Source organism: Furipterus horrens, unplaced genomic scaffold, assembly GCF_987537825.1.
Source record: "Furipterus horrens unplaced genomic scaffold, mFurHor1.1.pri manual_scaffold_5, whole genome shotgun sequence".
Lineage (NCBI taxonomy): Eukaryota > Metazoa > Chordata > Mammalia > Chiroptera > Furipteridae > Furipterus > Furipterus horrens.
Window position 1 is genome coordinate 162,169,517 of NW_028327175.1, and position 15,765 is coordinate 162,185,281.

The 15,765-nt window shown below is 43.6% G+C and overlaps 1 protein-coding gene and 1 non-coding gene across 4 annotated transcripts in view; one reads left to right on the top strand and one right to left on the bottom strand.

Annotated features, from left to right (window-relative positions):
* The first annotated feature begins 286 nt into the window (after positions 1 to 286).
* On the top strand, positions 287 to 470 carry LOC150010263 (U2 spliceosomal RNA). The gene has a single exon (XR_016511517.1). It is a non-coding gene; the product is annotated as a U2 spliceosomal RNA (small nuclear RNA).
* A 2,353-nt stretch (positions 471 to 2,823) lies between these two features.
* Positions 2,824 to 15,765, bottom strand: part of MICU1 (mitochondrial calcium uptake 1) — a 237,564-nt gene continuing 224,622 nt past the window's right edge. For all 3 annotated transcript variants that reach the window (XM_090278189.1, XM_090278188.1, XM_090278186.1), the window contains exons 11-12: positions 8,578 to 8,667; positions 2,824 to 3,828 (exon numbers count right to left, since the gene is read on the bottom strand). In XM_090278189.1, coding sequence (XP_090134315.1) covers positions 3,668 to 3,828; positions 8,578 to 8,667 — 251 coding nt within the window. In that variant the 3' untranslated portion in view covers positions 2,824 to 3,667. The remainder of the gene's footprint in view (positions 3,829 to 8,577; positions 8,668 to 15,765) is intronic.

Below are 15,765 nucleotides of genomic sequence, written 5' to 3' on the forward strand. Positions count from 1 at the left end.
TAATTGGGTTCAAGTACATATGCTCCAACTAGAGCTAAAAGTAGGTGGGATACTAAAAGTTAGTAAAATGATTTTTGAAGAGCATGCATGTTCTTAAGTGCATTTCCCTTAGTAACTCTCTCCCCATATTCTTCCTGGTTGTCCTTGTGGACAATGCTGAGTCCAAGTTCAAGGAAGTTCAGCAGTCTGGGTCCCCTCTGAGTTTCCTCCCCTCCCTGAAGCTCAAGGGCTAGAACTGGAGAATTCTTTAAAATTTACTTTTGTTTTTTAAAGACTTAGAAAACAAATAGCTTCTTGGCCTTTTGGCTAAGATCAAGTGTAGAGATCTGTTCTTATTAATCTGATATGTCCTCTACCTGAGGAGAAATATTAAATGGATTTTTGGAGCAGGAAGATGAACTAGGAGTCTGCTCCATCCACACTGTGCATCAACCCGGTATTGCAGTGCCTCCAGGAATGGTACATCTCATCGGGGTTGGAAAAAGGAAAAATTAGAGAACAATAAAAGTAGGGAACAGCTGTGGGTGTGTGGGAGAAACAGAGGCACTGCTAGTATCACATTAATATTGTATGAGTTATTTTAAAATTAGCTTTTATAGACTGTTTGACCATATTACGCTTTGGGTCTGAATTTTGCAGTGACAATCTCACAAAAATTACATTAAATTACAGCAGTGTTGTTATGGGTGGGCAAGTGATCCTTGGGAATATCAAGGAGGGCTTCTTAAGGAGGGGGCAGTTTGAGCTGTCTTGGAGGAGGGGAAGGTTACTCTATCTAGGAAGAAAAAACAATTTGAATAAAGAGAACAGCACAAATCAGCCTTTTTATTTCCAAATAATTCTAGCCTACCCCCGAACTCTGTCTACTAAAATACTCTCAGCCTATTCATAATGTGACCTTGCTCAAGGACGTCGTCCTTGAAAGACCCTGGCCTCTTTGGGATGACTTAGCTTGTACCTCTCACCTGCACATTTACCCTATTGTGCCAAAGTGTGGCCGACCCATCTTCTTGAGCACCTGGACCTCCTCAGCTTTCTCAGGCACTCCTAGGAGCTAATGGAGTTCAGTTGGAATTTCATGTACCTGATAGGTGCTCTTGACCCTGGGTTTCAAGATATTGCAGGTGAGATCCTTACCCTCTCCCACTATACTCTGGTTTTCAGCTTCAGTAAACCCAGGCCAATCAGTAGATATCTTCTTGCAGGGGAATGAATGTGCCATGAAGTGTAAATTGAACTTTTCTTCCAGGCTGGACCAACAAGGATCTGAGGAAAGAATGATTTGGGGATTGTGGGAGATTAAAAAAAATTTTATTATTTTTAGAGAGAAGGGAAAGGAGAGGAGGGAGAAAGAGAGGGAGAGAAAGATCGATCAGTTTTCTCTTGCTCATTCCCAACAGGGGACCTGGCCCGCAACCCAGGCATGTACCCAGAATAGGAATTGAACCAGTGACCCTTTGTTTCGTAGGCCAGTGCTCAACCCATTGAGCCACACCAACCAGGGCTATTTGTTGTTCTACAATTGAGGAAACAGATGGGAAATTACTTGCTTCCTCCAGGCCACACTGAGTTGGTGGCAGACTTGAGTCCATATAAAACACTGGTTGCTATGGTTTTTTTTTTTTTTTTTTGGTTGCTATGGTTCTTTAAACTTAGGTCCACCACACCAGATGATTTCTCATATACTCTACCACTCTTAGTTCCTTATTATGGGGCATGAGTAATCAAGGACTATGTACATTTGCCCAGGATGAAAAGCTGTCCAAATTATGCTGGGACAATGCCACTGTGGTAGGCAGTTAGATACACATGAATAGAGCCAAGGATGATGGCCCAGGTGCAGAAGGTCACCAGGGCAGAAAGCCCTGGGTGCCTAGCAATGGGCAAAACTTGGAAAGCAAGAACCTACCCCTCCACCCCCCAGCATAACCTTTCCTCCCCTAGGGTATCGCTGGTCTGGGGTTTAGACCCCCAGATCTTTCATATCACTAGTCATGTGGTTTGGACCATCCCCTGGTTTTTCTTCCCCTGGCATGTTGCAAGTCACATGGTAGACCCTCTTGGAGGAGGAACAAGGGGCTGAGGAGTGGCCTCATGTGACTCCCATGCGGGCCTTCAAATGGCCATTCCCTTAAGCATCAACTCTTAGGGATAACATCTAGGCCTCAGAAAAGCAACAAAACCAGACAAGCACGCCATGGCTGACATTAGGACCAGATGCATTGACTAATGACCCCCTGCCCTGGCAGCGACCAATCAGTAGAGACCATGACACTGAAAGAACACACCTGGAAAGCTGATGAACATTCCACTGAGATCCTCCCCTGGAACCTCCCCTAAACTCTCTGCCCTTAAAAGCCTTTAGGACAGAGGACCCAGCCAGCTTTTTGTATGGAGCGCACCTGTGCCTCTCCCTACACCCTTCTCCCAGGTGTGTTTTCCTTGCTTCTCTCTTTCTCTTAGGCTCCAAGGGCCCTTCTTTTGCCTCTGTAACTTGTTTCCTGAGCACATTTCTTCTGTGGCTCACTTCTTCTACTTCTGTGACTTTCTAAATAAACTTTCTCTTATAGTTTGAGTCTTAGGAATTCTTTCTTAGCCAGGACTCAAGTACCGAGGTTGCTGAACACATGGTGCCGGTTTTCACTGCCAACACCACCAACCTCCAGGTGACCTCACTTCTTGTTTGGGCCTAATGTAGCCTTTCAACAGGAAGAATCACACTTTGGTAGAAAGAAAACAGGTCTGCTGCTAGCAGGATCTCAAACCCAGTGGAGAAGTGAAATGAAAAGGGCCCCAGAGGATCCTAAAATAAATGAGACAACAGGCTTTAGAGGGGTTTATTGCAAACTGCTACAATTCAAGTGATATGTTACAAGTGTTTAAGACAGAGGACAGACAGGCTCTGAGCCAGGCCTCAGCTCAGAGACATACTCCTGGAGGGAAATGGCACTTGCAGGAAATACGAACTCAATCACTGCTGCTCAGTAAGCACAAGTTGCGGTGGAGATGTCTTAGGGAGCCTGAGAGCAAAAGAAGGGAGTGGAGAGAGCCAGGAAGCAGCTGCTTTAAATCCCAAACCTTGCTCCATTCCCACTGTGCACAGCACCTTCCTGGAGCAGGCCTCAGGGCCACCCTGAGGAAGGACACAGATCCTTCCTCTGGCTCAGGCTTCCTGCCAGCTCAGGGTGGCCCAGTCATCCTCATTATCATTCATCACAGACTTCCTTCTGCCTGCCAGAGGTTTTCCCAACATGTGGCTTATAAGCACCAGCAGGAGAGAAAGCAAGGAATGTTCTTATTCATATAAATCCACAGCAAAAATGCCTTGAGAACTGGGTGTTCCCAAGGGTTGGTAGGTATCTGAGAATGTCCCTGTGTTCTTTATCCAGAGGGTACTTGAGTGTGTTGTTGAAGGTGCCAAAAGACTGAGTGTTTAGGACTTATATTTTTGAGAACCTATGGATAATCATTGGGCAGACTCAGAGCCTAGGAGAACACTGGGACAAGGGAAGGATAGAGAAGGGAAGCTGGTTGAATCCTGAGATCATTCTCCATAGGAAGGGAGGACTACTTCCAGAAGCAGCAGCAGGAAGGGCTGTGCCAAGGCTCTGCTCAAGGGGCCAGGGTGCTTGGGGTAAAGGAGGTGGCTGCCTCTTGTTGTCTTGGGTTACTGTTTGGGCAAAGCAAAGTCCCAGGCCGTTTCCTGTGCACATTTCCACATGGCCTGCATGAGGCGGGTGAAGCCCATGTCTTTGGGTTTCTCCAGGCCTCTCATCAGCCGTTGCTTCATGATGGAAACAAATTCCTTATTGCTCAGCTCCCCATTGCCTAGAGGAAGAGGCAAACACAACAGGGTAAGTGGAGGCCTTGGAACAAAGACCCTGAGAACATTCCATTGTTCACACAGGGTGGCTTGTGAAGCCCAGTGCTCTCTCTCACCCGATTAAATTCTCTTGGCTTAAATTGGTTTGCTCCTTCCATGATGTTTCTGACTGTGTGCAATGGTGACAGTTTAGTGTGACAAAAGTTGAATGAGAATAGATTATATGTCAGGTCCTGTGCTAGGTGTTGTGACTAGAGAGATAAATCAGACTTTGTCCTGTGAAATAATTCCAGGTTGTGGGAGAGACAAATACATTCTCTCAACAGCACAGTAAATGCCATAATGGGGTAAACAAAGGACGTTATGGGGGCACAGAAGAAGAGCCTCTAACCCAGGCTGGTGGTGCCATAACAGATCAGTAAAGGTGTTCTGAAGGTGGCTCCTAAATTGAATCCCAAAGGCTGAATGGGAATTAGCCAAGTAAAGGGGAGTGAGGTGGAAGGTATCCCAGATGGTGGCAGTAGCGTCAGCAGAGGCGCAAGTGGAGACCTACACGTAGTTAGGTGCTGCTGGACACAGGGTGGGGCGCGGCAAGAGAACTACAGAGGCAGGCAGCAGATACGTCCCCTAGGGTCTTGTATTTTTGTTGAAGGGTTTTCACTTTATCTTCTAAGTGGTAGAGCACCAGGAAAGGACTGGAAGCAGGGGAGTGAGATGCAGTCAGACTGCCATTTGGATAGACTTCTCTGGCTGGATATATGGGGATGCGACTACATAGTGGCACAGCCGGATTATGGGAGCCAGTTAGGAGATTGTCACAATAGTCCATCTGAGAGATGAGGGCTTTTCATGGTGAAAACCAAAGCCACAATATGGCTTTGGATTGAGCCCTTTTTATCATGGATTCCCATTCTACCCTCTTCACTGGCAGACTCTCAGGTCTGGAAGAGAACTTGGAGAGCATCTGGTTTAACCAAAGGTCACCCCTTAAGTCACATGGAACAGTGTCCATTCCAATAGTAGAAGGCAGCCCAGCCCTGACAGGTGTGGCTCAGTGGGTTGGGTGTCGTCCCACAAACCAAAAGGTTGCCAGTTCGATTCCAGTCGGGGCACATGCCTGGGTTGCAGGCCAGGTACCAGGTGCCAGGCTGGGGGGGTGCAAGAAGCAACTGATGGATGTTTCTCTCTCATATCGATGTTTCTCTCCCTTTCTTCCTCCTCTCTCTAAAAATAAGTAATAGTAGAAGGCAGTTACCCTTTGACTAGAAACCCACAACTAAATGTCTGCTGACTAAATGGCAGTCATTACTGGTGGTGACGAGACAACAAGAAACAAGAAAATAGACCTCTCTGCTATTGATCTCTCTAGGAAGAGAGTAGGAAGAAGGAATAAATCGTTTATTTTTGCAGAGAGTACCCAGAAACCTGAAACTGGCCCATGTTTTCTGGCTGAAGAGAACCTGGGCAGCCTCAGGGATATTTCACAGCAACACTAAACAAACAAAAACAAGTTAAACTAGTCTATGGTACAAGTCAGGAAAGTGGCTGCCCTGGGGAGTGGAAGTGACTGGAAGGCAGCACCAGGTGGCCTCTGTGGTCCAGGTAGTGTGATGTTTCTGGATAATGGTGGTTACACAGGTATGTTCAGTTTTTAAAAATTTATCAATCTGTACACTTATGATATTTGCACTTTTCTGAATGTATATTATATTTCAATAAAAAAAGTTTAAAAGTAGCCTGGCTGGGCTGAAGCAATAAGTAATATGGCTTACTAAGAATGTAATTAAAAGAACAAAAAAGTCTAAACAAGATTCTTAGGAGTTTGTATATAAAGAGAAGCTTAAGATGAAAAAATCTGAGGTCTTTTTTTACAAGAGTAAAACTGATTTATTATTATTTTATCCTTACCCGAGGACATTTCTTTTTCATTGCTTTTAGAGAGAGAGAAAGGGAGACAGAGAGAAACATCGACTGGTTGCCTTTTCACATGCACCTCGACCAGGGAGTGAATCTGCAACCTGGGTATGTGCCCTGATTGAAAATCGAACCTGCGACCTTTCGATATATGGGACGACTGTTTATATTGTCGGTAAAGCTTCTGGTCAACAAAAGACTATTTCTAGTTAAGTTTTTGGGGAGTCGAAAATTATCACAGAGGTTTGACTGCAGAGAGGAGATGGCACTTGTAACCCCCATGTTGTTTAAGCATCAGCTGGATTAGGAATTAGTTTGGAGCATGTTAATTTTGAGATTCCTGTTAGACATTCAAATGAATTATTGAGTCGATAGTTTTGGAAGTTCGGGAAAGAAGGCTAGGCTTCAGCTATAATTTTAGTGATTATCAGCATATACAGTGGGTAGTTAAGCCATGAGAATTCTTGAGATCAAGTATGTTTGAATAGCATATGAAAAGATCTAAGGACCATTATAACATGGGTCCCCAAAAGTCCCCACAGCCTGTGGTTTTGGAGATGGAGGAAGGGGACAGTGCAGCTTTTAAGGTACTTTGCTTATCTATGGCTCATAGGTAGTTTCGTAATTATACAAATGGCTATTGGCCAATCCCTGCCCCCCCCCCCCCCCCCCCCCCCGGCCAAGGAGATGGGAGAAGCTTTGACCATAGAATAGTGATGAAAAAGCTTATGGGGCCTTCGTGACCAGTGCAAGTGGCCAGAATCGTCACCACACTGACTGTGTCACAAACTGTAGTCAGGGGTTTAAAATAAGGTGGCAGCCATTTGTGTGGGGAAAGCCATGCAGTCTGAAAGAAGGAGCCAGGCAGAATGAAAGGTGGCTGCCACTTGGCACGCTGGGGCCATGCAGTTTGAAAAGACTGCAGAGGGACCACACCAGCCTGCCGCAAGGTCTGGTGTATAAGGAAGAGAGTCATTATGTAGCAGCTAGGCAGCTATATAAAAGAGCTGATCTGCCATGAGAGAGGGCCATGTGGCCACGGCTAGTAAGAAAGCAGGCAGGCTGCTGCTTTGATCATGCCAGCTCCAGCTGACTTGGAAATCACTAAGGACTCCACTGTGCAGACGCGGACTCTCTCTGGACTCTTGGAACTCAGGACATGCAGAGAGGACTCTCTTAGGACTTGTGCTTTTCCGGGACATCATCATGATCCAGTGTGACATGGTGCATGCTCTCCTGGACTACTATACAGAGGCTGATGACATCATACCCCAGATCCTGAAGGGGAGAGCTGAAGGATAAGGATGGGGAACTATTTGATTTGGGATTGGCTTGTAGTCTTTTGGGGAGCAAGGGAAGTGCTGGGTCTCGTGGGAGAAGAGGGTTCTGAGCAGGAGTGCTCCCAGCATCATCCCCACCCCTCCGTTTGAAATATTCTAAATAAAGACCTGTTTTTCTCAACACTAATTGTTGGGTCATACACTAAGGATGCTTCAACCAACTGAGCCACACAGGCCAGGGTGAAAATCTGAGGTCATTCCATTCAAACTACCCTGGGATTTGTTTTCTGCTTCTCTGAGGCCAGAGCTGACTGGTCTGAATGGCTTCTGTTACCTACGAACCAGGTATATGACGGAATGTCATCTGTGACCTGTCAGTGTAACTCTAAATTCTGTGATGAATAAATCTGTTTGAAAACCATAGTTCTCTGTCCGCTGACATTTTGACCTAAGAGTAGAAATAAATGTGACTTTTTATTTTATTTTTCTATTGCAGTTGATATTCAGTATTATTTTATATTATTTTGGTTGTACAGTGTAGAGGTTAGCCAATTATATCATTTACAAAATGATCACCCTTATAATTCAAGTACCCACCTGGCACTATACATGGTTATTACAATATTATGGACTGTATTCTCTGTGCTGCACTTTACATCCATGAAGCCTTGCTTCCTGGAGGAAGATGAACAATGATCCGTGGCTGTGGGATGAGCAATGGGGGTACTATAGTATAGAGGGAGGCAGCACAGCTTTGACTCAAATCCTGGTTTTACCATCTACTACTACCTCTGTGATCCTGGGAAAATTATTCAACCACTCTGAGTCTCAGCTTCCTTACCTGTAAAATGTGATTAATAACAATTTCTATGTCAGAGGAGTAAATGAGCAGCTCAGTACAGTGAGCACGGAGAAAAGTGGGAGCCTCCATTGTGAATATTGTTATTATAATTATTAGGTCAGCCAATATAGCTGAGGAATAATGCTAGAACGGAACCAGAATCTCTTAAACGGGCTTACTACAGAGTGTACAGAGTGGTCACAGACACAGCAGACCACTGCAAGCTGGAGGGAATGCAGAGACGGAATGTGAGTGACTGAGCTGCGCCTTGGGAGGTGGGCACAGCAGCAGCACCCTCTTCCTGGAGACATTCAAATACTCGAGTGCCCCTAATCTGCTGAGCAGCAAGCGGGCTCCGATATTTTTGTTTCCTTTTTTTTTCTTTTTTTAGCTTTTATATCTGAGTTTCTTTATTTAACTTTTAAAACACTACCATAGTTGAATTGTTTCCATTTTTAAGGTCTTTATGGTGGTAAGTTAATTTAGACCTACAGGCAAATCGGAATTACAAGAAGAAATGGAAAACACAAATCAGGCCAGGGGTTGTATTTCTCAGTGTCATGATGCTGAGGGCTGAGCTGCTGATGTGGGACAGGGGTAAGCTGAAGAGGGATTGGCTCCTACACTGGAGCTGTCTGCAAGGCTCCGTGATAAACAATGCTTACTTCAAGGGCAGTATGGCTAAGTTTTCTCCTCTGACTCCAGAGGGCCCCACTCACCATCGCAGTCAAAGAGCGCAAACACCACATCACACACGTGGTCTGAGAGTTCCACTTTAGCCACTGTCCTGGCCACCTGCTGCATGGTCACTGAAAGAAGAAAGATGCTACATTAGCACAGCAGAGGGACTTGCATTTTGCTTTCTCTAATGAAGGGGATAAAACTACTCAGTCATAATAAGAGAGTTTTCAACTGTATTTGAGTCATATTTAAGAAAGTGATAACTTAGTTTTTAATTCATAACCCGATGGAAAGAACATGGTAACAAAAAGTAAAGGAAATAACAAAAGGAATGGGAGGCAGGAAATAAGGTGGCGGGTCTCAGTACACTAAGGCTTCACCCTTCAGTTACTGACTGGCAGCCAAGTACCTGCATGGATGAGCTCCTTTCCCCTTCTCCCTGTAGGCTTTCCGCCAGCCATTGTCCTTTCTCACTGTGCCCCTTGGGATAAGCAGTGGCCCCATCTCACTAGGTCAGGATGCAGCCTTTTCTGTTTGTCTTTTCCGTCCCCAGCAAAAAACCTCTTCTCTCTCGCCATTTTCTCTTTCTCTGACATTTACGGTTAAACACTAGCAAGCATGTGAGAATTGGGTTCTCATGAAAAATAAGCCAGGAAGGACCAGGCAAACTCACTACCTTTTCTCCTATTTATTGTGATCTAGCTACATCTATAAAATTTATATATATATACACACACATATGTAAATTATAAATTGTGTTATTGCTTATAGACACACCCTTAAGTCAGGTAAAACTCAAGAGTCAGTGTGCCTTCTCTGCTTATTGAATTCCTATAACTTCAGCTCTTTCTTGTCATTTTTTTCTACATCAATCTTTCACTTCACCTCTCTCACCTCCATATATTTAGCACCCCCAAGGTCAGCAGATACAAATACCAGAACAATGCAGAGAAGCAAGGTGATGCAGTAGGAAAACTGTGCTTGAAGTCACAAGACCTGAACTCTAGTCCTGGCTCCACCACCAATATTCTGTGTGAACCTGACGGAATAGCTTGATATCTTTAGATTTAATTTTCTCATTCAAATGTCATAAGATAACTGCTGAGGTGGTTTAGTAGTGCAAAAACAGTTTATTGGTGTTTTCTACCATTGGAGGATGGGGATGGGGGTGCAGGTATACAAAAATAGCTGAGAATCTTATATGGCAAAGAGTGGAGGAAAGATAATATTGGCTACAAGCTAGCTTATGTCTGGTGTTCAAAACCTCTGGCTCAAGGGGGACTAGGTTGCTTGGAGGATGGGGAAGAGCCAGTTTCTTTCTCCTGCACCTTTGGGATACTGTTCATATTTACCGTCCTCCCAGGGGTAAGTTAGGGTGAAGGAGGGATCAACGTCCCTTGGAAATAAAAGACTTAAGCCGAAAATACTATTGTGGTGAATGTTCATGAGATGTGATTGCTGAAAGGGGACTTGGGGTATGCACACGGCTGTAGAAGTTACAGGATTTAGAAACTTAGCCTCACAGGTCTAGACACTTGATTTTCTCAGCTGGCCCTGGAAGAACTGATTCCTGGTAACTAAATTGCCCAGGGAAGAAACAGAAATCAGAAGGCAAATTTACAATCAAAAGAGTAACTATTTAGAGAACTAAAATGGTGACAGCTGGTTATTATACTTCTCAGTTGGAAAATATACTAAGGCAACTCAGTTCACTTCAGAAGATTGCTCAGTGAAAACTGAATTAGATCAGAAGAAACCGGATGCTCTCAAACTGTGACTGCCCAATTACCCTTTGCGGCTACAGAAATATGTTCTGAGAATTAGATGAGAACTTCTGTATTCGTTTATTAGACAAACACGAGTGCTTTTTGTTAACCATTTTTTTTTCTGCATTTCATATTATCCTCTTTTTCTCTTTACCAGTTCTTCCATTCTCTCAGGGCAGAGTGCCTACTGCCATTTCTTCTTGATATCCAAGTGACCATCCTTCGCCCCATGAAGATGGACCCTTTCCTCTAAATAAACCACCAATTAAGACAATATCCTAAGATGTCAGTGACAGCTCTTGAGAACTGTTAGTGAAAACTCAAGACAGTAGTATTCAGTGGTTGTAGAATAAAGACCCCCGGAGGCAACCAGCAAGAATGCCTCAATACAAATGCCATCTTTTGGCAGCACAGTTATACTTTCCATCTCATATGGAGAGCTCTCACACCATTTGAACTGTAGCAGGAAAAATCGGGCCTACTATGTCATTGTCACTCAAACCACCGGGAAGTTACCAGTCAGCGAACAGCCTAGTGGGGATGCCCTTCCACAGCCCCAAATCCTCAGGCCCTCAGGATATGAATCAGAGCTGGGGAGGAAACAAACATTTAAACTAGCTGATGAACTGTCAAGTCGGGAGTGCCTGGGACAAGTGGCACAACAGCAGATCAAGCCAAGTGCTTGACAGCTGGTCCTGAGAGTTGGCTCATTCATATTTGCTTCCACATCCCTGAATCAATCACAAAGTCATAATTAAGTCACAGCAAGCAGAACAACTCCTTTCCTTCCCCCTTCAGCTATCGACTTCCTTCCGCATGCAGACCAGCTGTTGGTAGTGGAATTTGGACCTCCTATTTGATCATGCTAATTGATTGATGGCTGAAATTCTAGTTTCTAATCTGAAAGATGTCTACACGGAGCATGAAGTCACCTTGGAGAAGGCCTAGGTTTCCAAGGCGTATGTATGTATTCCCTCACTTATCGCAGGTATTATGTTCTAGACCCCCGTGAAGTAGGAACCTTACATTTATTCTACACTCTTAAACCTATGTAACTTTAACAACATACGTACACGGTACTGCAAAATCCCACGATGTAGTGAAAAATCCACGATAATTAAATATTTAAAAAAATCCCGCGATACAGTGAGGCCGCAATAAGTGAACCACGATATAGAGAGGTACTACTGTATTCCTTCTGTACAAATCTGATCCAGCTGCCTGAATAATAATAGGTGGACATGAGATTGGGTGACTTCTACTAGAGTGGGACAGGAAAGAATTTGAAGAAGCAGACTCGACTGGCACTCAAAAATGTGGTACCATCTGGCCTTCTGAAAAGTCCAAGCAGAATCTGGGTCGTGCCAGGTTCCCAATTTACTCTCTGGCATGATCCATGACTGGACAATTCAACAGTAGGAAGAAACACATACAGAGTTTGTGCGACTATAATGTCAGAAGCTATATTACATAAAATTATCTATTTACCACAATAGCCAAATAGAAGAAAGCAGAGTTCTGAAGTGACAAGAGCTGAAATAGCCACATGGAATCAGAGGATCTTAGGAATGGAAGAGACCTCAGAGGAAATATGAAATCCAGAGAAGTTAAATTACTTTCCCAGGGTCACAGAGCTAGGTGGTAGCAGCTGGGTCTCCTGACCTCCATCCAGCCCAGTGATCTTTTCCCTATACACCCTGGGTCCACTTGATGCCTTATATAGGCAATGCTCTTCTTCTCAATGACTCTATTACCCTAAACAAGAATAAAAGCTCAGATGAAAGAAAAGCCAAACTGGAAAATACTCAGTGCTAGTGAGGAGGGATGAATAGCTGGGGATTGTGAGGAGCCAGCATTATAGTCTGACCACAGATCTATACAGTGGATCTTAAAAAGATTTATTAAGCTGCAACCTAATGAAAAGCATATGAAATAAAGGTGGTCTCAGGAGCTTTCCCCCACAGCTGCCCCTGATGCACAGACACAGTCATGGACAGCATGACCCAGTTAGGAGCTGCCTGGCTTCTCCTAATGCAAAGGTGTTTGGAAAGGTGATACGCCAAGCTGGGCTGACAGTCTCTAGCTGTGTGGCCATGTGATTATTCCTGCCTTCCTGGACTGCAGTGCAGAGATCAAAAGCTGGCTTGTGACTGCCAAGGTTACATGAGGGGAGACATTTCTGCTTCGGTACTGGGAAAGCTTATGATGCAGATGTCTAAGTTTCTTCAGTCCATCCCTAGATGGCTTTGTGGGGAGGTACGGGGACAGAGGGAAGGATTTTCCCTTAAAGGGCAGCTGTCCTTCCTTTTTTATCTTCTTCCAAGATACTTCAGCTAATACAACAAACACATTTCAACCTGATTTGGGAGTGGGGTTGGGTAGAGGATAGCAATTAGGAGAACTAGCAATTTAAGAACCAACAATACAGTATACGCATAATGAGAACTATAACAATTTCTTGTTCTGCATGGTGCTTTGGAGCCACAGGCAGGCTGACCCCCTCTCTGTGCTCAGGCCTGTCAGAGGTGATGGTGGTCCTGCCTCCTAAATACTGGTATGTGGCATAGAGGAAGCCTGGAGCCACGATTCTGAATCTCAGAGCATCATCCCAAAGACTGCTTCAAGGGGCTTACATGCTTATTCTAGTACAGACTGATTTACAGTAAGATTTGCCATCACCCAGCACTATATCTGACTTGATTAAAACACCTCATTATATTTTGCCCACAAAGGGCAAGCATTTCTACCAGCACCATTAGGTAGTCAGTGATTTCAGCTGACACACCAAGACCAAAAGAGTGATCACAATTTAGGGGAAATCTTATATATAATTAAGATTGAGAAATACATAGGAGAAATATCAGACAATTAATAGACACATATGAGCTATAGTGGAATACTCTGTGTTTGGTAGAAGGTACATTTGAGATCTGAATTCTAAAGGATTAAAGAGAGTGCTCCAGATTTGTGCATGTATGGTAGTGGGTGATATGCAGTTGGGGACGGAGGAATCAGCCTGAATAAAGTACTAAAAACAGAAAGGGATGCTCACGCCTGAATGGAGCTGGAACAGAAGGTGTGCGAGGCGGGGTGGGGGTGGGAGAGGGGCATGAGACTGTCAGAATAGACATTACAGAGGGCTAGTCAAGTCTCCTTGCCAGGAAATTTTTATTACGAAGCCTGGTCTTATTTGGAGACCAGTTCACCACATTAACTTGCTTCCCTCCTACAGTCTTTAAAATTTCATTCTTTCTATTTAAAAAGTTATTTTTCATTAGTTAATACATTCACCTGTTTCAAAATTCAAATGGCACGAAAGAAGATTAAAGCCTCCCTTTCCACGTTATACTCCAGTTGCCACCTAGTTGTCCAGAGGCAACAGATATCCCCAATTTCCCCAGAGATATTTTATGGATATAAAATGAAATATCTGTTCTTCATTTCTTCTCACAAAAATGGCAGTGTACCAAAATATGCAGTTTTGTTTTACTCATTTAACAATGTATCTTAGAAGTAATTCCATACCAGTTCAGAAACAGTTCCTTTTTAGCGGCTGCACAGTACTTCACCAACAGGATGTATCATGATTTATTTCACCAATTCCCAACTTATTCTAATCTCAATCTTGAGGACAAGGTACCTTTATCCCCTCCTTTACAAAATTACTTCTTTTGTGGTCTATAGTTGTCATCTCCAACGGAGTCTGAATCTCTCATGGCTAAAGTGTGAGCAACTGATATATTTAATTTTGGTTTGCTGAAGTTACATGAAAGGCTAAATGCTCTTCACATTTATAAGTGCTTATGAAAGCTTCAGAAGCTTCTAAAGATAGTAAACCTTGAAGCCCCCAAAGAAGCAGTGCTTGTAATAAATACTAAATCACTACTTTCCCAGCTGGTGTAATTCCTTTCTGATCCTTTTCTCTGTAGGATGTAATGTTGGCTGATTTTGTCCCTACTTATCTATTTATGTGGATGTTTGGACAGTTTATCCTACCCTTATCCTCCTTTCTCTCCCACTAGTAATCACGAATCCCTAAAGCAGCCCTCTCTCTCTCTGCTACGTTGCTTATAAAATTTTACTAAATCACAATATAGTCAAAGAAACACAGTTGTCAGAATCAATCTTTAGAATTGCTAAGTGACTTTAAATTTGGAGAAATAAACCAGGTCTCTACAGAAAAAAATTCCTCATAAATATTTCTTTCAGAATTTGAGCTTTCATGTCTACATCATGAATAATTTTACTTTTAAAATGGATGACTTTGTTTTAAATGAATGGAATCCTGGCCAACACTCCTCTTCACATATATAAATGTTTTTACAAAATGAAATGAACTGAAGCACTGGGGCTTGCCTCCTACAAACTTTTAAGAGAATTTATAAAATGGGAGCTCCTTCTCCCCACATGTCTTTGTGACATTCCTGACTCGTGCCTTCATGCTATTGCTGTCTGGGGGACGCTCTCCCACATTCTCACTGTGAAGTTCCTCATTTCTGCCTTCACATGGAAGCACTGAGTTCCCTATGTGCTTTTTGGGTCCTTCTAGCAGCAGCAGGTGCCATGTACCAAAGAGAACAGTGGTATGGAAGTCAGTGAACCTGAATCCCTAGTCTGTTTTGCATCACATTAGTTGTGATTTGAGTAAGTCATTTCCTTCATGTGTAAATGAAAAGATTAAAAATAATAAAGGGTTTAAATGAAGTGATTTATATGCCCCATTCCAGCCTTAAAATTTTATGATTGCCATGTTGTTATTTTTAGATAACGTGGATTAAATCAGTTAAAATGTCCATATCTTGCAAAGTCTTCAAAGAGAATCTAAAGGGAGGAATTTCTGGAATTATAGCTGGTACGGTGGGCAGAATTCTGAGATGGCCCCCAACATTCCCACCCTCTGGTGTACACACATCCTGTATTCTCTCCTCTCCTTGAATTGGGGCACAGTCTCTGAGTATGATGGGATACTACTCCTGTGGTTTAGGTTATTTATATGGAGAATGTCATGGGATAATCACTCCCTTGATATGATTATATGACACAGGAATCCAGCTCAGTACACTGGCTAAAGAGATTCCACTGCTGGCTTTGAAGAGTTGCCATGTTGGAAGAGGGCCTATGAGGCCACATGGCAAAGAACTGTGGTGGCCTGCTGGGAGTCATTCCTCGCCTACAATCAGCAAGAGAAAGGGGACCTCAGTGCTACAACCGAAAGGAACTGAATTCTGCCAAGAACCCAAATGAGCTTGGAAGAGGACCCTAAGCTCCAGATGAGAATGCAGCCGTTCTGATACCTTGATTTCAGCCTTGTTAGGACTCTGAGCAGAGAACCTGGCTGTGCCGTGCCTAGACTGACTTGTAGAAACTGAGATAATGAATAGGTGTTGTTTTAAGCTGCTAAATTTGTAGTTTTCTTATGTGGCAAGAAAGCTAAGTGGGGAAGGTATTTATGGTTGGGAA